General features: G+C 36.7%; 1 protein-coding gene across 3 annotated transcripts in view; it reads left to right on the top strand.

The window, feature by feature from the left end:
- Positions 1-26,186, top strand: part of MXRA5 (matrix remodeling associated 5) — a 38,701-nt gene that overhangs the window by 8,028 nt on the left and 4,487 nt on the right. For all 3 annotated transcript variants that reach the window (XM_072614465.1, XM_072614467.1, XM_072614468.1), the window contains exons 3-6: positions 4,924-5,053; positions 5,273-5,663; positions 9,451-14,568; positions 19,475-20,375. In XM_072614465.1, the coding sequence (XP_072470566.1) occupies positions 4,924-5,053; positions 5,273-5,663; positions 9,451-14,568; positions 19,475-20,375 (6,540 nt within the window). The remainder of the gene's footprint in view (positions 1-4,923; positions 5,054-5,272; positions 5,664-9,450; positions 14,569-19,474; positions 20,376-26,186) is intronic.

Consider the following 26,186-nt stretch of genomic DNA (forward strand, 5'->3'; position numbering starts at 1 on the left):
TTGATAAAGTCTATTAAAATGATCATCTGGCAGATGTGATTGAATGATTAGTTAATTGTCACAGAATCATAAAAATCTGTGCTTAATTCTTGTTCTTATACATGCTACCTATGTGACCTTGAGGAAAGTCCATTGACCTCTCAGTTCTCCTAGGCAACTCTGGCAGAGCAGATGCCAACCCAAATCCATAGAGAGAGTTTTATTACTGGGAGTTCCTACATGCATGAAATCACAGATCTAGTCTCAGCCTTCCCTACCCCTCCAAAAAGAAAATCCTTTTCATTTTAAATCCTGTATAACTCCTACTTGTATAATTACATATATGGTCTCACATATGTCCTCTGTTCTTCTAAAATTCATAATGCCAAGAATGACTTTGTCTATCAGGAAGAAAAAGTAAAAGAGTTTAATGGGCACAATAAGATAATAAGCTGTTGACACAAGTCAAGTTTCTTGATATTTCTAAATCTCACTAATTATTTATAAGATATATATATATATATGTGTATATATATATACATATATTTAAAGTAATCAGTATCCTTCTGCATAACACCTTACAGGACCTTAACATGTCTGAAGCAGAAGGGATCTGGAAAGTATTTATTCTAACCCTATGATTTTACAGATGAGGAGAATAAATGTTATCTAAGTGGTTCAGTGGATTAATCATGGGGCCTGAAGTCAGGAAGACTTGAGTTCAAATCTGCCCTCAAGCACTTAACACTGTTTGCCTTAGTTCCTCATCTTTTAAAAAGAAATTGAACTGGAGAAGGAAATGGCAAACTATTCCAGTATTTTTGCCAAAAAAAAATTCCAGATGGATAACAAAGAGTCATACAAGACTGAAATAACTAACCAACAACAGCAGAAATAAATAGTATCTAAAATGCTAAGTGACTTGCCACAGATCAGAAGACTAGTAAATGGTGAACTCAGGTATTCTGACAACTGCACCAGCCACAAGGATCTCCTTGCCTTTTACTTCTAATTTTGTTATTCTTCTGTTTCCTTATGTTTATTTATCATCTATCTTGATTATAACACCCTGCCTTCTTTGATCATACTTTTTTTTCTTGCCCATAGAAAGACCTGGATTCCAAGGAAAAAACATACACACCTATGATGTCATCTAGAAAAGAAACTTACCTATAATCCTGTGATCCTACTGATCACAGCTAGTTATAGATGTTAGATCTGGAGCAGAATTTAGAAGCTATGAATCCCACTTCTTCTCTTTAGAGATAAGGAAACTAAGACCTGGCGAGGTTAAGTGATTTGTTCAAGTGGAATAGATAGTGGCAGAACCAAGATATGAACTCACCTCCTCTGACTTCAAATCCAGCATGCTGTTTTTCTATTATACAATGCTATATTCAGCCTGCTTGAATTTACTTAGCTTAGCAAAAAAAAAAAAATAGTTCAAGAAAAATGTGTTATGGGGTAATCTACCTCTCTCATTTGAGTTGAGTTATGTTTTAGAATTACGATCATAGGTTTTAGAACAGGATGTTGTAGTTGTCAAGTTTGTTTATATTTCAACCTACAGCAATACTATAAGTTCTCAAGTGTGGACCTTTGTCTGAATCTAAACTTCACAGAAAAATATTTCCTTAATAAAAGGATTTGTTTTTTAAAACTTGGACTCAAAAGGCTACACTGAAGGACCTAGAAGGTCACATGTAGCCTTAGGGCCAAGGGTTCTCCATTCCTGCATAGGATTTCTAGTGTAAAACCATAATTTAGAAGGTGACTTTTTTGGGCAGGGGAGGAGTGGGCTTGGTTTCTTATTGGTACTATCTTACTTAAGCTTCGTGATATTGAGTTTCATACAAACTGCTAGTTCATTGATTTCCTGGGCATTTCATTGAAATCTCCATACTGCAGAACAGATATAAAAGACAAGGTAGTCCCAAGACAAACATTAGGAATCTGTGGATCTGAATTCATCAAGTAGGTGATATTATTTAAATAAATCTTGAAAGGCATCAGGGTGTAGTGACCGTAGAGCTGGCCTTTGAAACACAATAGCCTAAATTCAGAACCCACCTCATTCGTATATAGATTGTGTGGTTCTGGGCAAGGCATTTGATTTCACAATGACTCTAGGCATTCCCTAAGTTTATATATTATAGGAAAGTTGCCTCTCTGAACTGGTTAGAGGAGTTTCCTTCTAAGCATCTCCCTTCAACAGTAAAATTGTGGGTCCAGGCCCCTAAAATGTTTGCTACTCTTTCTACCAGAATGAAATATGTCTTTATGAACAGTACATTGAAAATAATATGAAACTGAAAGTCAGACACTAAGGCTCCACTGAAGTCATTGACTAACTGAAAGGAGATGTTCAATAGATAGAAAATAGTTGAGTGTCATAGTACTTGTGTATCAAAGGCATAATTCTATTGGAAGGAGGTAGAAATCCAGGATCTCAGTTTCTGTAGTCTCATATAGAAATAACCTGTAATACTATCTGGCAACCACTCTTTCAAGCGAATTGTGAACCAATATTTATTCCCCATGTGTCTGAGTTAAATGAGGCCATCAGAGAGGTATAGAAGCATTCGTATTAAGACAGAGAATCCCAGACTTCTAAGAACAGGGAAGACACTTGTACATACATTTTCCTGACCTCTGACTTCATTACCTTTCACTGCCTCCTTCATTCTTAGCTTACTCAGATTCAACTTGGAGCTCAGAGAGCAAGATTAGCCTTTCCATTAGCAGCAGCAATCCTTTGTGGCTGACTTCCCTGTTATATACTCTGCACATATGGCAGGAATTATCTATAGGTGCATCTGCTTCTGCCAACTACTATGTGTTAATATCCTTCCCACCATACTTGCCTGACTACTTTCAGTCCTAGACTATTAGTCTAATAGTCAGGAGACCAAGCATTAGACTTGGAGTCAGAAAGAACTGGATTTAAGCCTTCCTCAGATACTTGCTTGTGATCTGGGCAAGTCACAACCTTTCTGTGCCTCAGTTCTCTCATTTGTAAAATGAAGGGGTTAGACTCAGTGGCCACTAAAATCTCTTTCAGCTCTAAATCTCTGATCCCATGATTTTGGTTCTACTACTGACTAGTTGTATATTCTAACTAGAGTTTATTTGCCTAATTAGAAAACTGTGGACATTAGAGTAGATGATTTTTAAAGTCCCTCCAATCTCCAACATTCTACAAATATAGTACTTAACTGGCATGGATTTAGTTCTGGCTGAACCAGTTCTTTCTATCTGCAACATATTCAGGAAAATTCAATAGAAGCTCATAATGGGAATAGAGAACTTAGTGAATTCAGGACATTCAAGACCAGTGTGTGAAATGTGACTAAAAATGGAGGCTTTGATATATATGCACACACACACACACATATATATATACATATATATATATTCTCTGTGTGTGTGTATGCTTGTAAGAAACACACATATATATTCATATTTATTGTATGCATTGTTTTGACTGTTCCTGCCTTTGTTAGAGAACAGTTTTAGGTTGAGATAACTAAGAAAGGAATGTTTGAAAACCTTGTCCATTCAGATATTTAATAATGCCATCTTTTTTTTCTTTTTCTTTTGGTAAGTGTGTATTATATAATAATGTGAACATTAAAGTGATCCTCTGAAATCATTGAAGTTATAGCACAGAATGGTTTTGTTGCTAGGGATTATGTCTCCTGTACTCATAATTTTATAGCTAGAAGTTTCTTTCTAATGTTGACTATAAGAAGAAATACTATGTATGCTTGAACCTATTGATTTAAAGATTAGTAGCCTAGTACTAAACACATCTGTTTCCAGGAAAATGGGGCAAGTTGTAAACAAAGCCTTGAGGAACTTAGTACCTAGCTATTCTCTCTCTCTCTCTCTCTCTTTCTCTCTCTCTCTCTCTCTCTCTCTCTCTCTCTCTCTCTCTGTGTGTGTGTGTCTGTCTCTTTCTCTCTCTCTGTCTCTCTCTTTTCCTCTCCCTCCTCCTCCTCTCTCTCTCTTTATAGACACACATGCACATATGCACACACACATACACACACACATTTTTCCGGAGTTTCAACATTTAGACAGTCACCACATGTCCCTTCTTAGCCAAATAGCTCTATAGCTCTACGAAGTAAAATCAGAAAATTTTTGGTCTGTTGACTTAAAGCAAGTCTGCAATGTTTTCAAAACAGGTTCTCTTGAAGCAGAATAGTTTGGCATTGTCTTCCCCCAAGTTGATATATATTGTTCCAGTTTCTGCCCCCTTTCATTTCAAAACTGAGTCTTTAGTGACTGAATTTTAAAGTTTTCAGAAGTGGGAATAAACTATGATATGGATTGTCTAGCCTAAGAAAATGTTGCTGGTAAATATATTTTCAGATTCTGAATTTTTGTAAGTACCAATGACTATGATCTTTGATCAGGGCATCCTGTGATGCATCATGAAATGAGATTTTCTAAGGCTGCTTCTTTAGTCTCTTTTTCTGCTGACTACATGTTACTACCTGAAAGGAGGCAGCATGGTGCTTCTGAAAGCCTCTCTTGTCAATCCAGAATTGGTCAGATGTCATTCATTACTGCCACTTCTGAGAAGCATTTTAATGAGGAAACATATGGATCAGTAACAATCAAAATTTTGGTCACATTTATTGCTTTTTTAATTTAAAAGCAAAACAACAACAAAGAACAATGACTGGTTAATTGAAATGGTAAACGTTAAAGTAAAAATTCCAGTGACTAGCCTCCAATCGAATATAGCCTCATAAAGAATGCTTCATTTAGCTTTTGGACCCTGCATTTCATTGAAACAAAGGTAGACTGGTGTTCTTTAGGATCTGAGCCAATATAACTTTAAAATTTCCAGCTAGTTAACTTGCACCTGGGCAAGCAGACTGGTGGATATTACATGTGTGCATTCTAACAATGTACTGTTTCTTTATTCTCTAGGTTTAATAGCATACAGTCCATATCAGAAAACTCATTTGCAGGCCTTACCAAACTGGAGCTGCTCATGATTCATGGCAATGACATCCCAAGCATACCTAATGGAGCTTTAAAAGATCTAATCTCCCTTCAGGTAAAACTCGGAATTTATGAATACAACTAATTACAGCCTATGCAATCCATTAACAAGGACTGAAAAAAAATAGCTTTCTTTAATGATCAATAAAATGGCCATTTCTTGGCATTTAAAGAGGAGGTGCAAAACAATTACTTCACCATTCTTTATTCTTGCTCCATATTCTTTTCTGTGATATTTAAACATGAACAGTAACATTCTTTCCTGTCATTGTAGGTCTTCAAGTTCAGCTACAATAAATTAAGAGTCATAACAGCACAGACCCTCCAGGGTCTTTCAAGTTTAATGAGACTACACATTGACCACAATAAGATTGAATTCATCCATCCACAAGCCTTTAATGGTTTAACTTCCTTGAGGTTACTCCATTTAGAAGGAAACTTGCTTCATCAGCTTCATCCTAGCACGTTTTCCACATTTGCCTTTCTGGATTATTTTAGACTCTCTACAATAAGACACCTTTACTTATCTGAAAATGTCATCAGAACTCTGCCAGTTGGGATGCTATCAAACATGCCACTTCTGGAAAATCTTTATCTCCATGGAAATCCATGGGCTTGTGACTGTGGGTTAAAATGGTTCCTTGAGTGGGATGCAAAATCTAAAGGTAAGACTTCAATATATTTTAGCCAACATTTAATAAGTGCCTACTTCTCATACTATTATTTGATTAGACTCAATAGATATTTATTAAGTACCTACTACATGCAGGGCTATATTCTGATTGTCTGCTGGTAAGATATTACAGTATTCAAATTATGCTATCTAGGCATCCACAAATCAAGCTCCATACACAGAAGTCAAGTTTATGCATCCATACTTGAGTGAAGCAAACACACACACAAACACACACACTCTGCTCAATATGAGATGGATAGATGAAATGTTTATTAAGTTGTGCTAAGCATTGGAGATACAAATAAAAGCAACCAAGAATGTTCATTCCAAGAGCTTATATACTAACGGATGAGTGCCATACATAAAGGCAAGCTGGAGTGCAAGGCGTAGAGATGGTCAGAAGTGATGTAGAGGCGTTGTTCTAGGGAAGATTAGAAAATACTTGCTTTAAGAGAGCTTGGAATCTCAGGGAACAATGAAAGGTTCATATTGGAGGGGACTGAGAAATGGCTGGAAAGCAGTTGAATTTAGGGAATGTAAATTAGAATTTTTCATTCCCCCCCCCAAATCAAATGGATTGATTCCCAAAATAGTGGCTCCTCATCACAAACCATGTTTGTCCTACACTGAATAGGAATTCTCACTAAATTGTAATTTTTCAGTTTTGTGATTTTAACTAGATCCTTGACTGCCAAATAGTTATGCTCTCAAAAGCTCAAAAGATGCTGAGATGGCATCTATCAAACAATTCTTACATACTAGAGAATTACATGGGATTCTACTTAGGAAGAAATATACAGCAAATGTTATGATAGGAGGAAGGTAGCATGGAAGAGTAAGAAAGTTAAAGAAAAGTTGAAGAAAATTGTGCAAAGCTGGAGCATATGTATATTTTTGAATCTGTGGCAGCTAAGGTGGGAGGTCAGAGATAGACTGTCTTCCTGGTTTTCAGTTTCAAAACACTTCATTTTACAGGAAAGCTTTACGATTGCTTTGTCTTAAAGGAAGGCCACGATTGAAGACTTTCTGTAAGCATAGAAAAGAATTTATGCATCATTGCAATGGGGTTAGCCTCATTTTGTGTTTAAGTCACATGATGAAAGTGCCTGAAACACATTTACATGTTCACTTTTGAGATGAGAGTGGTAATATTTAATTAACTGATGCAATTAAGTATCTTCACACTGATTCTGAAGGTATCAGAGTTTAAACTGCTATAAATATTCAGGGGGAAATAGCAATAATAGACTTTAATGATTTAAGATTTGAATTTAAATAAATTACCTCATTTGATCCTCTCAATAACTCTGTTGAGGTAAGTACTAAAGTTATTATCCCCATTTTACAGATAAGAAAACTGAGGTTGAGGTGAAATTACTTGACCTGCATTACACAGCTACTAGGTGGCTAAGACAGAATTCATATCCAGGTTTTCCTGATTTCAAGTCCAGAACTTCATCAGCTATATCCCATGTTGCACTGTGGCATCCAAGTCAATTAAAATCAGCAAATATTTTTAATCACTTACTCCATGCATGGTGCTACAAAGATGAAATTGGCACAGACTTCAACGACCTCACAATCTAAATAGATGCAAGACAACGTGAACATGTAGAATATGGAAAAGTCAAGGGAGAATACTTCAGTTATTAATCTGAGTGGGTGAAATCTTTATCATATCTTTACAGTATGATTTAATTTTCTACTTACTATGTCAACAGAAATATCTAACTTTCCAGATTATTTAAGATGAAAATAACTCTAGCTAAAAGACACGAAAAAAGTTAAATCTGACATATTTCTCACTAGGACTTTCTCCTTTGAACTTAACATTGTTTTAATGACTTTGTCAGATTGCAATAATTTGTGCAGCTACCTTGATATCATATTCCTACTTCCCTACGGATATTGAATGCATAACGGGTTGATCTTAGAATCACAGATGATGGACTGGTAAGGAACCCAGAGTCATCTGACCCACACCTTTTTGTTAGAGACATCTTAATGCATTCATTTTGTTGGTTATATAGCCTTTTCTTTAAACTTCTGCCTTTCTAAATAAAGAAGGTTCAGGGTTTAAATTGCCCAGGTGAACATGAATTGTCTGCCCCTCCCCTATATCTAACTTTTGTTAATGTAATTATTATTTCCTCATTCATACATTTATCTAACTGGCCTGAAGAAGTAATGACCTCTAATATGGCCATCTACATATAATGAGAAAATATTCAATACCTTCACACATTCTAACTTTTGTACCTAAGTGCAAATATTGATTTCATACTAATTGCATTGACTTCTTAGATTTGCTAGCTATTTTTATTAATTTGACTATAACATATTAATGCATATTCTGCTTCTACTTGTTTAAATAAGCAATGCTGTACTATATTTGGAAATATGATAGACCCAAGTGATACCACTATCTATATCTATATGTTATGGATAAAATACTATCTCTTGCAACAGACACTAAACTTTTAATTTAGTTTTTGGTTGTCAGCATTTGTCCTACTTTAATTTTTCCTAGAAGGATTTACTCTCTTTTTAACTTTCTTAATTTCCCAACTGGTACTAAACTACACACACACACACACACACACACACACACACACACACACACACAGATTGAGCGTAGGAGTATTTTATTTTTGTCTTTCTGTCCACAGTGCATATCATAGTGCCCTGAATATATTATATTTAATAAATGCTTGTTAAAATTAATTTACAATAATTATTGGTCTGAAAGACAAATCATAATTGCCTAACTGTCCTAATAAGTGTTTTCTTGTAGCTGAGTCCTCAAAATATACATTAATTCAGCAGTATATAATTTAGCAGTAATAATCATTTCACTTGGAAATTGTACAATGGCTTCAGATCTCTCCCTTGTCACCTGGACCACTTATCTTTTAGACTCTTTTCTGCTCATTAACATTTATTATTCTGTTCTGTAAAGTGGAAAGGAAAGTACGAAAGCATCAGTTTTCTAAACAGTCAGTTTAGTGACTGTTCTGTTTCTGGCTTAGTGAAGACAGAGGCTGAAATATTAACAAAATTTTGTTTTGGATTATCCATGTTTTTCAATTATTTGTTTTACTTTTTCATAAATAGTCTTTTGATAGATCACCATCCTTTCCATAGCCAAATTGGAAATTATACAGGAAATAAAGGAATTTTACCGATGGAAGTGATGTTAAATATTGTCTAATCTAATGCTATTTGCAATGTAATCTTGTCTCTCAGTTTAGTTCTTGCACTATTTCTTTAATCCTTCATTGGATTCATGATCTTATCAATATGCATTCCCATTTATGCCTTCCAAATGTATATAATTTTTATTCATGTCCCGTGAAACACTTTTCAATACATGATGCATTTATTTTAATTTGTGTGTAGCCACCAAGATGAAGATTATTCTAATACTCAAAGTCTCAGAGGCATTGTAACACAGTGAATAGTTTGCTGTGTAGTGAATAGTTGGCTGGACTTGAAATTAGGAAATCATTGTTCTGAATTCCAGTGTAAATACTCACTAGCCATATGCTCATAGGTAATCATCTAGAGATTCATTTCCCTCAACCTCTAAAATAGAGATATGAGTATTTGTACTACCTGACACACAGAGTTGCAATGCAGAATGTGATTTGCAAAACTTAATATTTAAATGTGAATTATTATTCTTACCAGACTGCCTCTGTGAATTACCATTCTTTGTGGAATAAACTGATTATCATTATTTAGTTCATTAAATTGATTCAATTGCTTAATTTTAGGGATTTTGAAATGTAAAAAGGACAAAGCATATGAAGGCGGCCAGCTGTGTTCCATGTGTTCCAGCCCTAAGCAGCTGAACAAGCAAGAGATTCACAATTTGAAAGACATTCTTTGTACTAAGCCCATCATACAGTCTCCTCTCAAACAGAACTTCAGTAGCAGCAGCAATGAGGAGGAGGGTGAAGAGGAGGAGGAGGAGGAGGACAGCTTATTCTCTCTGGAAGAGGTTCAGTTCTCTCCCTGGAACATCACTTTAAATATGACTGATGAGCATGGAAATACAGTGAATTTGGCTTGTGAAATCAAGAAACCCACAGATGTTTCAAAAATCCAACTAAACCAAAGTGATCCCCAGGAAATTGATATTAATGCTACTATTGCCTTGGAATTACAGTGCCCAATGAATCGAGAAAATTATGAGAAACTGTGGAAATTGATAGCTTACTATAGTGAGGTCCCAGTAACATTACAACGGGAGATTCTGCTCAGCAAAGATCCCAAAGTGAGTTATCAATACAGACAAGATACAAATGATGATGCCCTCTACTACACAGGGGTGAAAGCCCAGATTCTTGCTGAACCATCATGGGTGATGCAACCATCTGTAGATATTCAACTGAATCGGCGCCAGAGTACTGCCAAAAAAGTATTGCTATCATTGTACACCCAGTTTTCACAAATAATCCCAACTAAAGACCTGAGGCAGCAGAGGAGCAAAACCTGGGTAATGATTGAACAGGGTGAAAAAGTGAAAACAGCTCAAACTGTGGTTGAAGGGTCTGTCTGCCACTTAAGCTGCAACGTGAAAGCCTCTGAAAGCCCTGTTCTCCTGTGGGTGCTTCCCAACGGCTCCATGTTGAAGGCTCCATTTAGTGAACAAGACAGCAGATATTCTGTCCTTAGCAGTGGTCAGCTCATCATAAAATCTGTGGGTCGTTCTGACTCTGGTTTGTACCAGTGTGTTGCTCAAGTGAGGGATGAAATGGACAGAATGATATACAGAGTTTCTGTCCAACCCTCTCTCATCCAACCAACCAAAAGACACATAGCAACAATCGAAAAAAATCCTGAGGAACCAGTAATGTTGCCCTGTAATGCTCTAGCAATACCTGATGCTGAGCTTAGCTGGCTCCTGCCAAATAAACAAATATTGAATGGATTTTCTAATTCAACACGTGCCTATATGTTAGAAAATGGAACTTTATTCATCCCTAGTAGCCAAAGCAGTGACAGTGGTTACTATAAATGTATAGCTATCAATCAACAAGGAGTGGACCATTTTATTGTGAAGGTGACAGTGCATAAGAAAGGAGCAAACAAGACATCGAAAAGAGGCCAACTAAGAAAGCGCCTAGGTTCTAAGACTGCTTCCAAAATAAGAGACAATGTAATAGAGGATGAAGGGGCTTCAGGCATGGAAGAGACAGATTATTCTGCCAGGAGAATGCTGACTCCAAAAGACCAAGAAATATCTAGTAAGCCAAAGAACGATGCTGTCTTTAGGACACAGAATAAAAAAAATAAAAAAGGCAGGAGAAAAATGAAACATTGGAAAGATTTAGAGAGAACCCCAGAGAGTAATGTTGCAGAAGGTCGAAGAGTGTTTGAATCCCGAAGGAGAATAAACATGGCAAACAAACAGATTAATCCCCAGCACTGGGCAGATATTTTGGCCAAGGTACGTGGAAAAAATCTTTCCAAGAGTACAGCAGCACCTGATCCTGATTCTGTCATTAAAACAACAATGGCTTCGTCCGTGAGACAGAAGACTACACTTCCACCTCCTATTAGCAGCCCCCCATTGAAAAATACTGTGCAGATAGCACCTAATACAGAAGGGTCCTCAGCATCAGAATTTCTCTTCAGTGAAGATGAGCTAGTTTCAGTCACAGTTTCTTCAGTAAGTACTGAGAAGAGTGATTCTAGAACACTTTTTGCTGAACCAAAAATAACACACACTTATGTGGAAGAATCAATAGCGTATGGGGCTCTGGGAACTCCTAAAACTCCGTATGTTGCAGAAACTCCCTCTAAATGGGCTGAACCCACAGCAACAACCTTTTTACCTTCTCAGTCAACTTATTCTCTACCACATCTGGATGTTTTTTCTGAGGACTCAAACAATGAGGAAATAACACAAAGTTGGTCTACAATAGATAATATTGATTTCACGGCAGGTTCTGTATCAAATCAGGATGAGTTGCCATTGGATACCATTATCTTGGCAGAGTCTGAGGCTGTGACATACCTTTACCCAGACTTGAAAACAGATCCACAGCTCAGTGAAGGTCATGGTGAAGATCCCTCCTCCATTCAATTCATTCCAATTCACCCAGCAGGAGTCAGTGAGCCAAAGAATGGCTCAAATGCCTTAGATCCTCCAGCCTTGCCATTTGAAGACCTACTATCTGGGGACCACAAGATCCCAACACATCAACATCCAAAGGTAAAAGTCAAGAAAGTTCAAACAACTGGCAATGGGACAGACATTCATGACAACTCCTTAGTTCACCAGGATACTGATGAGAAATATGAGATCACACAAGAAGGACAAAAACTGGAAAAAATGTCCATGAGTAACACAATTTCTGAAAGGTCTAGACAAGATGCTGTATCCACAACAGCAGTATCTGAATTCTCATCTAATGTTGTAAGTACTGTTATTCCCCTTATGGAGCCTGAGCAGATGACATCTATTACTACTGATGAAAAGCTTACCACAACAGCAGCCATTGCAACTGTCTATACAAAGAACATTCCCACTAGTTCATCAGTAACACAACATCCCCGGAGAAGGCCTAATGGGAGAAAAAGATTAAGACCTCACAAACTGCATCGGAAAAAGCCAATTCGGCCAACTACTTTTGCTCCAGGAGAGACATCGTTTAGTCCAAGAATTCTTGTAACTGAACCAAATATTCTAGACAAAGTAGATATTTCACGTGTTTCTGCTCCTTGGATTGAAAACAAAACTACTCTTTCAAAACAGTTAGAAAGGAAGAAATATGTAGAGACAGTTACAAAGGGAGTATCACGTAGAAAATTTTCAAAGAGACCAAAATTAAATCAGGCCCCAACTACCCTAGTAACCTCTTTTGGTACTGAAACAGAAACAACCAATTATCCTACAAGTAAACTCACTGTACCTATGACAGCCACTATGCAAACTACAGACCTCCTTGCTACTGCTCCTCTGACAACTGAGGCCTTACATAAGAAAAGACCAAAAGAGTATATAACTACCACTTCTTCTACCACAGAAATACATCTATCCCACCATCCAGTACAGGAAACAAATTCATACACGTATAAGAATTTGTTTGATGTGGATTCCGACAATGAAGAAATTGAAAATGATAATAGAGTCACAGATAGCAATGGCTATGAAACCAGAACTGTAGCCCGCAGTGAATTATTCCATGGTGTTGTATCACCTTCTGATTCAGTTCACTCAGAGATTATTAAATTTCAAAAAGAATCCCTTGGTCTGGGGTCTTCAAGTATACCAAGTTGGGTGCCTAAAACAATAGTTCAAACCACACTTTCTCCAGTAGTATATCCAGATGTTCCTGTAACTAACTCTCAGGAAACTAGTAAAGATTTATCAGTTTTCAAAGAATCACAGAGATCAGATTTTCCTTCCAAATTTGTAGCATTAACTGAAGTCCCTGAGCCATCTCAGCAGGAAGAACAATATACCTCCTCTGTTCCCTCAAGCAGGAAGAAAGAATATCCTTCAAGTCAAGTAGAAATCACTGCCCAAGAAAGTCATGTTGGACAAGATCCTGAGAAGACTGCATCAGCTGTTACCCATTCCATGAGATCAGACAATCATGTTGTCACACCTAAAACATCTAAGGAGGTGATATCTAGTATTCCACCATCTCCATCTCCAGTGGAACAGATGCCATCTCCAATTGCTTTGGTACCTTTTACAGAATCTATAACAGTACCATCATTACATTTTTCAAGCACTTCTACTACATCTACCCAAATACTGATGGAGTCCAAAGAAAACATCATATTTAATCATGTTGGGGCCCCAGAAAGCAAAACACCTCAAATAGAAGAAAAGAAAACAAAGTTAATTTTCAGTCCTAATGAATTTCCCACACCCAATTTTAACCAAAATCGAATTAATTTGCCTTCCAAAGAAGAACACTTCAAGGAAATACAAGGCAGTAGTTCCAACAATCGCTTACTCCAAGGTTCAGATCCTCCTTATCATCCAGGAAGGATGCCTGTCTTCCACCAGCGACCTGTCATAGTGCCTGAAAAGCATGAGCTGCCAAGAGTGACTATAAGACCATCTCCTGTAACAACACAAGGATTTTCTAGACACTTTATAACTTTACAACCACCACTTTCTTTTACTAACAAACCAGAGATAACATCCTACCCTTCACAGAATAGTCCTGAGAAAAGACTCTCTGGAATGACCACAATGACCATCCCATTGCTGAGGCCCAATCCAATCATTCCTAGTAGATCTGGTCATCCAGGGACCAACCAGTTTAATACCAGCCCCACAGTGTTTGGAAATAATTATATTCCTGAACAAAAAGTTTCAGTTACAAAGATGCCAAGTCCTAGAATGCCTTACAAAGCAAATGAAAGATTTCCTTTTCTGTTTAATAGGAATCTTACCTTCACACAAGTAGGAGTCACTCCTAAACCACCAGCAACTATTCTGCCAGTCTCAGTGACTACAAGAGAGAAACAAATAACACCAGGTTCACGCAGTCAGATTACAACACAGAATACCATTCACAATGTCATAGGTATTGCTGGAGCACCTTCGATATTCCATGGTCCTACTACTAGATCACCACCTTTGATTAATTTAAAAAATACTCCTCCAGTGTTTCCTACTAGGAGGACTATTCCTCATACAGCATCTACCATTCATTCCTACAGAAATGTCCATCATAGTAATTCTAAAATCACATTTAGTGGAGGACCTCCTGCTCCTAGTTTCTGGGCACTTGGAGAGAAGCCCCACATCATTACCAAGTCCCCTCATACTTTATCCATCATTGCTGAAACGGATGTTATCCTTCCATGTGATGCAACTGGAGAACCCAAGCCTTTTGTTACTTGGACAAAGGTTTCTACAGGTAAGATATTTAAATATTTCAATTCAACCATCTCTAATGATGGATGAATCCCAAAGGGGAGCCTATTAGAGAGCTTCCTGTAAATAAAAATATCTAGGTCTATTCAGAAAAAGAAATGATTAGGCTAGATTGAGGAGATCAGATGACCTGCTTTCTAGACATCCCATGAGTCTGGGGACTCAGAAAGCATCTCACTGGCAATTAATACCCTCTAAGAAGAATAAAATTAGTGTAGCCAGGGAAAAGATGTGATTTACCAAAAATACTCTGGACAAATAATCACAAAATGCTGGAACTGTTCTAGAAAGGATGCCCCCTCTTTCTGCTTAGTGTTGTGAAATTTCTTCTACTAAAGTCTTACGCCCGTGTGTCATCACAACATGGAAATGACTCTTAATTCTCCAAGGATATGCCAGAAGTAAGACTCTTAGGATTAGAGTGGAAAAGGAACCACAGAGGTCATCTATTCCAATCTCTTCCTAATTTCACAGTAAAAGAAACTGAGACCTCAGAAGTTTAATTGACTTGCTCAAGGTCAAACAGAAGGTAAATATCAAAATCAGGACTTAAACCCAGGACTGTTATATTGCATGTTACACACACACACACACACACACATGCATGCACATGCACATGCACACACACAAACACACAAGCTTGGACTGTTGGCTCTTGCTAGGGTTTACTATTCTATGAGGACAAATTCAGTAATGAGCCGTGTTTCTCTCAGTTAAGAATCAGCCTAACTACATGTGGATACACTTGTCACTAGAAGATAGGCCACCAGGTGATTTACTTTTTTCAGCTATAGAAACTCATGAGAAATATCAGGTGTAGATTAATTGCAATCTGGATCAGTAGATAAGATACCTAGTCAATCAAATATTGGATCCTCAGGAAAAGAACCCCATGAGATGGAGAGTTCTCTTTATCTTTCCTCATTGGCCATGGAAAGACAATTATTTCAATTTAATTTAAAGATATTTATTTCAATTTAAATCTCATTAAAAAAATTTCAGAACCTAGAAGTGTTTGCAGGAGATTTATTCAGTGATGCACAATCAGAACATGACTACAGAAACTAATAAATATTTTGTCATTGGGAGAATAGAACCCCTTTTGAAAGTGAGAAAGACCTCTCTATTCTATGGTTCAAGCAAGCAAGAAGTATTTATGTGCCTTCTATGTACTATGCACCGGGGATACATATACAATGAATGTGATGAATCCAGCTTTCAAGGATCTTACATTCTAAGAGGAGAGACAAAATACATACATATATATATATATATATATATATATATATATATATATATATATATATATAAATATACAAAATTCAGAAAATATATAAAGAATGAATATAAATGCATACAAATTAGTTAAAACAAGGTAATTGTGGAGGAAGCACATTAGCAGTTGAGGGGATCAGAAAAGGCTTGATGTAGGTTGTGTTGCTTGAGCCAATTGAAGAAAGAGAGGGCTTCTATAAATCAGAGGAAAGTGGGGAGTGCATACTATTGTATGAGGGATAGTTAATGCAAAGTTATGGATACATAAGACATAGTGTCCTATGTGAGGAACAGAGAGGTCTGTTGACTAGATCACAGAGTCAGGGAGGAAGTCATTTTCCATGAGGCTGGAAAGATAGATTGGGAGCCAGGTTGTGAAGCAAAGAAAACTGAGAATATAAACAGCTAGGAGGAAAATCAGGTCAAGTAGTGTAGAGAAGAGAAAGTTTCTATAGGAGAGAGTGTCAATAGTGCCAAGTGTAATAGACAGATCAAGAAGAATAAGGACTTAAAAGAGACCTCTAACATGGAAATTAGGAGATCATTGACAACATTGGAAAGAGCAGTGTTAATCAAGCGGTGAAGTCAAAAGCCAGACTGCAAAGGATCATTCAGCAAGGGAGTGGAAAGGTGGAGGCAACTGGTGTAGATAGTCTTTCCCCCAGCCCATCCAAGGAATGTAGCTAGAGTGGGGGAATAAAGATAGATTGTGATAGATTTAAGTGATTATAGGGCCTGGTGAAGTTTTTTTGGTTTTGTTTTTAAGAAATGTTTGGAGATAGTACAAAAGGAACAAATAGAGACAAATTAAAAATTAGTGGAAAAGGGAGAATGATTAAAGCCCCAATCTGCTATAGAAGATTGGAAAATGATTAGCTCAAGTACACATGAAGAAAAATTGGCTTTGGCAAAAAGGACTGACTCATTATTAGATACTAGGGAAAGGTGGAGAGAATAGAAGAAGATATAAGAGGTTTTGAGCTGAGAAGAAGCATTAGAGAGAGGCAATGCAGAATGGTATAATTTTGTCTGTAAAGTGAGATGTGAGGTCCTAAGCTGAGAGAATAAGAAGGGAAGGGAAGTAGGAGGGTTTAATGAGAGAAGGTCTGGGGAAAATCTTGTGAGAAGTGAATATTTGATTCTTTGATTTGTTCCTCAATTTAACTGAATTATAGAGGCTAAGACTTGATCATTTCATATTTTACACTGGATTAAAGTTTATTCTCACAATCTCTTCTTTGAGACCACAAATTGGCACAGTGGAGGAGCAAAGAAGTTTCCCTTCACTCATATGTGTATGCACATACACATGTGTGCGTGTGAATGGTAGGAATGAAAGGGTAATGGTGAAAAATTATTCAATTATATTCTAACATATATACATGCACATATGTACACATATATTTATGTGTGGATATATGTTATCTATATATACATACATATGTGCATACTTATAGCTGTTTCAGTTATGTCCAACTCTTTGTGACCCCATTTTGGGGTTTTCTTGGCAGATATACTGTAGTGGTTTGTCATTTCCTTCTCCAGTTCATTTTATAGATGAGGAGCTGCAGCAAACAGGGTTAAGGGACTTGCTCAGGGTCACGCAACTAGTAAGTGTCAGAGTTCAGATTTGAACTCCATTGAATCCATTATTAGGTGATTTTAATTATTAAAATGTTCTTCCTTTTATTTGTCTTCTAAGTTCCTCTTATTGGACTAGTTCTGTACATTGGAAAAGAGAGGTTTTTGGCTACCCTATGGATTTTTGATCAATGGAAAACCTAACCATACAGCATTTTGCTGTAGGGCAAAGAGATATGATTGAGTGAGTTTAACCCAACGTCATCATGCTCAACATGGATTTCCAGTGAGAATACTTTTTCACCATTACCCTTTCATCCTTATCACTCACATACACACATGTGCCTGTATATACACATATGAGTGAAGGGAAATTTGTCTGCTCCTCCATCATGCTAATCTGCAGTCTCAAAAATGAGAAAAGATGACATTTTTCATGAAGATGATTGGAGGTGGCCATGCATCTTTAATAAATCTGCACTTACACAGTGGTAAGTGGGTATTGCTCTGGAACTTATAGACCAATTGTGCAGGGCTATTTTTACTTTAAGGAAGTAGGGTGTCATACTGGATAGCATTATGAACTTGGAGTTAGGAAGAAAAGCATGGTTCAAATTCTATTTCTGACACTAGCTGTATGATGATGAACTTAGCCTACCTGCGTCTCAGATATCTCTGTATGACTTACATACTAAATCACAGATGAGTTAAAAATCTACTTCCAACATTGATGAAATAACAAGTCTTTGATGTAAAGATGTTATGTGACTGTGCAAAAATCTGTGATTTATCATAAGTGTCTTTGGCTTGAGCCAAGACATATCTCCTAAATCAAAGAGAAGAAAATAAATTCAAATAAATTCAATATAAATTCAAAAAATAAATTCAAAGAAAATAAATTCAAAATAAATTACTAGAGGGTGTGGTGCTAGAATTTTCTTTCTTCTACATAAGATCATAGGTTGTAGAACTATCAGGGACCTTATAAATCAAGTCAAACAAAGAGTGTACCACTGAATATTTGAAAACCAACACTCTTAAAATTAAATATGCTCAAGACACACTTGTAAGTTTAATGTGTTATTAAAATTTTCTCCATCACTTTCTTAAGTCTGGACCAGAGGTCATAACTATGACTTGCATGCCAAAATTCTATTGCCTCCTGTGTTTGTATGGCCTACATGCTAACAATGTTTGCTGTTTCAATTTTAAAATAACGTTTTATTGAATTTCAAAATATAAAGAAAAAAATTCTTAGCTCACAGTCTGTACAAAAACAAGAGACAGTTGAATTTGGCCCTCTCATTTTAAATTGCTTATCCCTGGTCTTGACAATCAGCAAAATAACTATTTCTGCCCTGATATTTACCAAGTTCTGAGGTATAAATGCTCACGTTTCAAATTTAGACATTAGAAATTTAACAGTTGACTCTCAAGAGCCAATAAGAAGTGGCTCCAGCATTGCAAGCCCTCCCCTGACCCATCCACATTTTGACGCATGAAGTAGATAATGTGAGCAGTTTCCATCAGTTTCCAGATGAAGAAATTAAAGCTGAGGCAGGTGATTCATACATGGTACTAAACATCTGGAGTAAGGGTGGGATTTCGCCCAAGATCCCTTGACTTTAAATCCAGGGCTCTGGATCTGGGAAAGCCACTTTGCTTCAACCCTCATGAATTGAGAGGCAACAGAGTCTAGGGAAAAGATCAAGATTCAACTGCTAACTCCAACTAGCAAGGCACATCTAGCTCTGCCACTGTTAAGTGTTTCATTAGCTACATGATTGTGGGCAAATCAATAAATTCTCTGAGACTTAGTTTATTCAATTATTAAAATGAGGTTAATAATTTTACTATTTATCTCAGACAGTTCTGTGAGGAAATTTGCAAACCCAAAACGCTGCATAAATATGGTTAATTATAATGGGAAGAATGAGATAGATTGGGCAATAATAAATGGTAGTTATTTTAATGGAAATCTTGTTATACCTTGCTAATTTTCTTCTTTTTCTTTTTTAAAATAACCCTCCTAGGAGCTCTTATGACACCCAACACAAGGACACAACGGTTTGAAGTATTGAAAAATGGCACATTCATTATTAGGAATGTCCAGATCCAAGATCGTGGTCAGTACATGTGCACTGCAAAGAACCTTCATGGTGTAGACAAAATGATTGTTACTTTATCGGTGACAGCTCAGCAGCCCCAAATATTAGCTTCCCATTATCAGGATGTCACAGTTTACCTTGGAGACACAATTGCAATGGAATGCCTGGCCAAAGGAACACCACCCCCACAAATTTCTTGGATCTTTCCTGATAGAAAAGTATGGAGGAGTGTATCAACTGCCGAGGCCAGAATTATGCTTCATGAGAACCGTACCCTAACCATTAAGGAGGCTACCTTTTCAGATAGAGGAGTTTACAAGTGCATAGCAAGTAATGCTGCTGGGGCAGATAGCCTGGCTATCCGCCTACATGTTGTAGCTCTACCTCCCATTATTCACCAAGAGAGGCAGGAAAACATCTCACTGCCTCCTGGGCTCAGTATTCATATCCACTGCACTGCCAAAGCAGCTCCTCTCCCTAGCATTCGCTGGGTGATCTTTGATGGCACCCAAATTCGTCCTTCCCAATTCATCAATGGGAATTTGTTTGTCTTCCCAAATGGGACACTTTATATCCGCAACATCTCTCCCAAAGATAGTGGAAACTATGAATGTGTGGCAGCTAACATGGTTGGGTCATCCAGGCGAATGGTTCACCTCAAAGTGCAGAAGACTTCTGCCAACGCCAAGATCACTGGGAGCTCACCTCACAAGACAGATATCACTTATGGCGGCACCCTGCGCCTGAACTGCAGTGCCTCAGGGGATCCATGGCCAAGGATCCTCTGGCGACTGCCCTCTAAGAGGATGATTGATTCACTTTTCAGGTAAGTGACAGATACATTTTGTCACTTAATTCTTTGCAAATGATAGCCTAATTATTCCTCTTACAGAGAATACACAGAGTTCTATGGAGATTTTTCCTCCCAGATACATTGGCATTGCTCCTCTAAAAGGCAAATAATGATGTTTATTGGCAGCTAGGTGGCACAGTGGATAGACCACTGAACCTGGAGTCAGCAAGGCCAATTCAAATCTGAACTCAGGTATTTATTAACTATATATGACCCTGGGCAGATCATTTAACTTCTGTTTATCTCTCTCCTCTTGAAAAAGAATTCCTTCTCCTATCCAAAGGAAAGTAAATTTGGATGACCAGAGAAACCCCAGTTAACTTAAGGTTTACAGGCAAGATTTCTTTCTTTCTTTCTTCCTTTCTTTCTTTCTTTCTTTCTTTCTTTCTTTCTTTCTTTCTTTCTTTCTTTCTTTCTTTCTTTCTTTCTTTCCTTCCTTCTTTCTTTCTTTCTTCCTTCCTTCCTTCCTTCCTTCCTTCCTTCCTTCCTTCCTTCCTTCCTTCCTTCCTTCCTTCCTTTCTTTCTTTCTTTCTTTCTTTCTTTCTTTCTTTCTTTCTTTCTTCCTATCTTCCTTCCTTCCTTCCCTCCTTCCTTCCTTCCTTCCTTCCTTCCTTCCCTCTTTCCTTCCTTCCTTCCTTCCTTCCTTTCTTCCTTCCTTCCTTCTTTCCCTCCTTCCTTCCTTCCCTCCTTCCTTCCTTCCTTCCTTCCTTCCTTCCTTCCTTCCTTCCTTCCTTCCTTCCTTTCTTCCTTCCTTCCCTTTCTTCTCTTGTCTTTCTCAAAACCTTAAGCCCATTGCACTCTGAAGCCCATACACTGAACAACAATAGATCCCTCTGCAAACTCTACTTAATGCCTCTTGGCTTAACTTCAGAGTGATTATCCATAGTAACTGTTGCTCTTTCCCTCCCAGCTTCATTTCCTTGGGTTTTTTTTTTCCTCATTGAAAGCCTCATTCCCTGATTACTTCTTAAAGAGACCTATTCACTGAATGGGTGTTACCTCAATCTGAGCGAGTACCTGAATAGGCCCATGTCTCCCATTGCATCCTGGGCCATCTCCAGTCATCCTGGTGAATATCTGGTCATTGGATCCAGGTGGCTCAGGAGGGGAAAGTGAGGCTGGTGACTCCCTCAATCAAAACAAAGTCAAGTACAAGTCATGTCATCATTTCTCTGATGTCATGGTCCTCTTTGAAATTGAAGGACAAATACAGCAAAACAATAATACCTGCAAAATAATAATACCTCCCTCCCAGGGTTGTTGTGAGGATAAAATAAAAATAATATTTACAAAGACTTTTGTAACCCTTTAAGCACTACATATACACTAGCTATTGTCATGATTGAGTTTAATTGCCCCTTAAAATATCTCTACGTACTGGATAAATATCACAGACATTTCTACAAATAAATCTCATTCAGTGCCCTCTGTCCCAATATATATGGTACAGATTATTTATACCAAGAATGCTGTTTGGAAAAACATGCTCTTTTATTTTTAAAGAATGATTGGAAACTATTTTTAAAAGTTTGTTCATCAATTTTTCTCATTATCACTGAAATAGGAGATACACAAAATTTAATTTAAAATGAAGTGCTTCTCAAGCATTATTTATATCATGCTTACCGAAAGCCTTTTTTTTTACTTTCACATAAATATCCCCACTAACTGATAAGAAAGAACCATGAGATGTTGATGTATTCAGATGGAAATACAAAGGATGTTAGAGTATTTAAAAATTTTAAAAAAGGAGTCTGTGATTAAACCACTACTTTTCCTCCAAAATGTCACACATCTCTTCCTTAGCCTGAAAATAGTAACATAGTAACATGGTAAGTGGTAAGTAAATGCTAACTACATTAAATACATCCAGCTCCACCCTCTCACTCACCTCCACCTCCATGGAGAAGTATGGTTTATGTGAGCCATTTTGTTGTATAACTTGGCTTGCACTAGGATACTTCACAACCCTTCCACTAGGGCCAAGGGATTATCACCTAGGAAATATGTATATAATGGCTAGGTTCCAGAGTATCAGTTTACACATGGGATGTCTTTCTACTGAGTTTAACCTCTCTTGATCACTTTCCACGAAGGAGACATATCCTGACACAACTTTCTGATATTCTTTAAACATTTGTACATCTGGAATATCTTTTTCAATTCCAGTCAGTTTAGAATTTCAGCCTGCAATCGATAAAAATCTATTCCACCACCACCTCCGAAATATTCTAGTTGAAAATACAGAAACTAGTATTTGGTAGATTTTTAAAGGACATAGCATCACAGTTATTCAGTTGGCTTTGGTGCAATCAATTGGCATTCCAAAAGGAAAAAGTGAGACCTTGCAATTCCTTTAACATGTAAGTGAACTCTTTTAAAAAAATATCTTTTAACATTCATAGGCTCTCTCATGATTATAAGTGAGTTGCCTTTTCCAACTGTAGTGGGCCTAAGGTGTATGATTTTCAGTGTGGCTGAATATATCTTGATGATTTGTAATATCTGGCTTATTGTGACTATTCATCATTTTATTTCATGTCATCATTTCTGAATCAAAAGCGCTTTTAAAACATTTTCTAAACTAGAGCTTCCTTTTCTCCCAAAGTAATAGTTTCTTTTTATAATGACTTACTGTAGATGTACTCTTAAATATCAATACAATAAACTATGCTTAATTTGTAACAATTTATATTTAACAATAATGAATGTCACAGTAACATGCACTTTGATTCTGAGATCAGAATTCCACCTCTGACACACATAAATCCTTGGGCAAGTTTCTATACCTCTGAGATGCAAATTTCTTGTCTATATAATGGGGAGGTGAAGGTACGTTCCAGCCCTAAAACTAAGATCCTGTAAGATTTCATTCCCTTCAGAATTCTTTGCCCATTGGATTCAATTCACTTTTCCTTATGCATATGTATGTGATTTATACAGTTGTAATTTCCTTTTTCGGGGGGAGAGGCAATTGGGGTGAAGTGACTTGCCCAAAGTCGCATAGCTAGTAAGTGTCTGAGGCCAAATTTGAACTCAGATCCTCCCCACTCTAGGGCCAGTGCACCTGCATCACCTAGCTGCCCCCCTACAGTTATAATTTCTACATACTCAGATCTCCAAATTCTATTTTTTATTCCCATTACTTTTCTTCATAAAACATTTCCATATTTATTTATGTGCCTTATATTTTTCACTCTTAAATACATTCTGGCACTCCAGCCTCATCTTTATTTAACCATACCTTTATTTTGAACGTTTGATTTCTTACCAGTTTTTTGGTATGTTTGTTTTTTTACTATGATAAATGAAGCCACTATAAAAATCCTTGAACAGATAGAACCTTTTGAATTTATATTTGTTAAAGCACTTGAAACAACAGTGGAATTATTAAGTCAAAGGATATGGTTATTTTGGTAACCTTTACCATATACTCCAAAATTGAATTCTATAATGATTCTCCTAGTTTGCCACTTCACAAGCAAAGTATGAGTGTATCTATGTCTTCTTAACCTTGATAGCAGGCTTTTGATGAGTGTTAATTAATTTTGTGCCAGTTTTATGGGTATGAGACAGAACCTCAAGTTTATTTTAATTAAATGTATATGTAAATTATTCATGGAAAGGCATTGTGGAAAAATAAATTGACTATGAGTCAGTAAGCCCTGGGTTCAAGCTCTGTTTCTAAACTATACTCACCCTGTGTCACTAAATCCCTCAATCCTCCAGGCAACTAAGGCTGTAAATTGGAAATTTACTGACTGATCTTCTTTGTTAGACTTTTTTAACCAAGAACTCCCTTAACTGATGAATTTCAGGTTTACAGTAAATTACTAGTAAGTCTGACCATTTCTCAAGTTATTGTTAATTATTTGTGTCCTCCTTTGAAAATTATCTGTTATTCTCCTTTGAGCACTTGTCTGCTGAGACCTGAGAGTTGCCTTTGTACATTTTTACCAGCTCTTTACATTCTATTAAGTTTTATTTATTGTATTTGCCATAAATATTTCCCAATACCTTTTTGTCCTTTTTACTGCCTTGTTTACATTTTACAAATATAATGTAATTATTCATATGTATCTTTTTAATTATTCAATCTGCTTATTTAAAAGAAAAAATATCTCCCCTTAGCAATTGAAATCACTTTTCCATTTTTATAATGCTTTATTTTTATGCTTGTCTATCATCTAATAGGAATTTCTAAGAAATATATTATGAGATGTGTCTAAATTAATTTCCTTTGCAAAATTCCTAATTTTTCCAAGTCTTGAAAGCAAGGATTGCTTCATTTTTTATCACTTTATCCCTTGTGCTCAGCATAATCCCTGACACATAGCATATATTTAGTAAATGTTTGTTAATTGATTGATTTCCCCACTAATCTGTGTCAGTTTCATTGACATAATGTTAATCAGGACCAATTTATTTAAACAAGATGGGTAAAAAGCTATTTCTGTAATTAACGACAGTAGTTTGAATTCGATCCCATGTAGAGTCTTGTTCTCATTTTAGAACAATGATGCAACAGAAAGGAAGGAAAAAAACAAACAAAACTTTAGACATCAAGTTGGAGATTGGAACTAGACCTGTAATTCCAATTCAAACATCACAGAGCAAATTCTCTTAATGAAGTATTTTGTTCTGTGAAGTTTGGAGTCAGTCAAAGAGATGCACTTGAGGACCTAGAGTGTATGTGTGTGGTCTGGAGGCCTCAGGATCCCACCCCTGCTATAGAGAATTCCCCATGAGTCAATTTCTTCTACCAATACAGATAGGCATTTTCTCCAAAAATTTTAGTCTTAGAAAGTTTCTTGAGAGTTTTAGTTGTATTTCTAAGGTCGCATGGTCTGTAAGTATTAGAGACAGAACTTGAAGCCAAGAATTCCAGACCCCAGGTCCTGATCTCTCTTTGTGATGCTGCACTATCTCTCTTTGAAGACATGAGTGATATTCTTTAAAATGTGTTTAGAATAAATTTTCTGAGGGCATTCTAAATACCCTGACTATATATCACTTCAAAATATCTGTGATTTTGTCAGTATTGGCAACGTCACCGATACAGATCCCCAAAACCACTTATATAAGTGGTTTTAGACTTTTATAAGACACTGTGGTCAAAAATATTCAATAACTGAAGGTCATGCTTTGAGGATCCGTCTTTCCCTATTTAACTAGGCTGATCCTTGGGGAACAGCCAGCCATACAATTGCTTGCTATTTTGTGTAAAGACTCTCCAGCCTGGTAAACCTCTCAATGCTGATTTCCACTGCAAAATTCTCAGAACTTTCATGATGTAATGAAATACCAGAATGTATCTAAGAGTGATAAAGGAGGCATATAAATAACTATGGAAAAGTTTTATGAAATAAAACAATGTTAATAAAAATAGAACTAGGAGATCCGATTATATAGACATTGCAACTACATAAAACAATCACATACATATACACAAGGAAAAGTGAAATGAAACTAATGGGTGAAAAATTCTGATGGAAATGGAAAGTTATAGGATTTTAGTTTTAGCGCTGGAATGAACCTTCACCTCTCATTATACAGCCGAGAAATTTGAATCTCAGAGGTTAAGTGACTTGTCCAAGGATTCATGTGTGTTGGAGGTAGAATTTAAATTCAGGAGCTCTGATTCCAGAACTAGTGAACATGTTATTGGTGGCATTCATTCTTTTTGAATGCAAATTGTTGCAAATTAAGTGTGATTGCTTCTACTGATGTTTAATGATGCTTCTATAATAAATCATTATAAAAAGAAATTATTACTTTGAAATT

Source organism: Notamacropus eugenii, chromosome 5 (genome assembly GCF_028372415.1).
Source record: "Notamacropus eugenii isolate mMacEug1 chromosome 5, mMacEug1.pri_v2, whole genome shotgun sequence".
NCBI lineage: Eukaryota > Metazoa > Chordata > Mammalia > Diprotodontia > Macropodidae > Notamacropus > Notamacropus eugenii.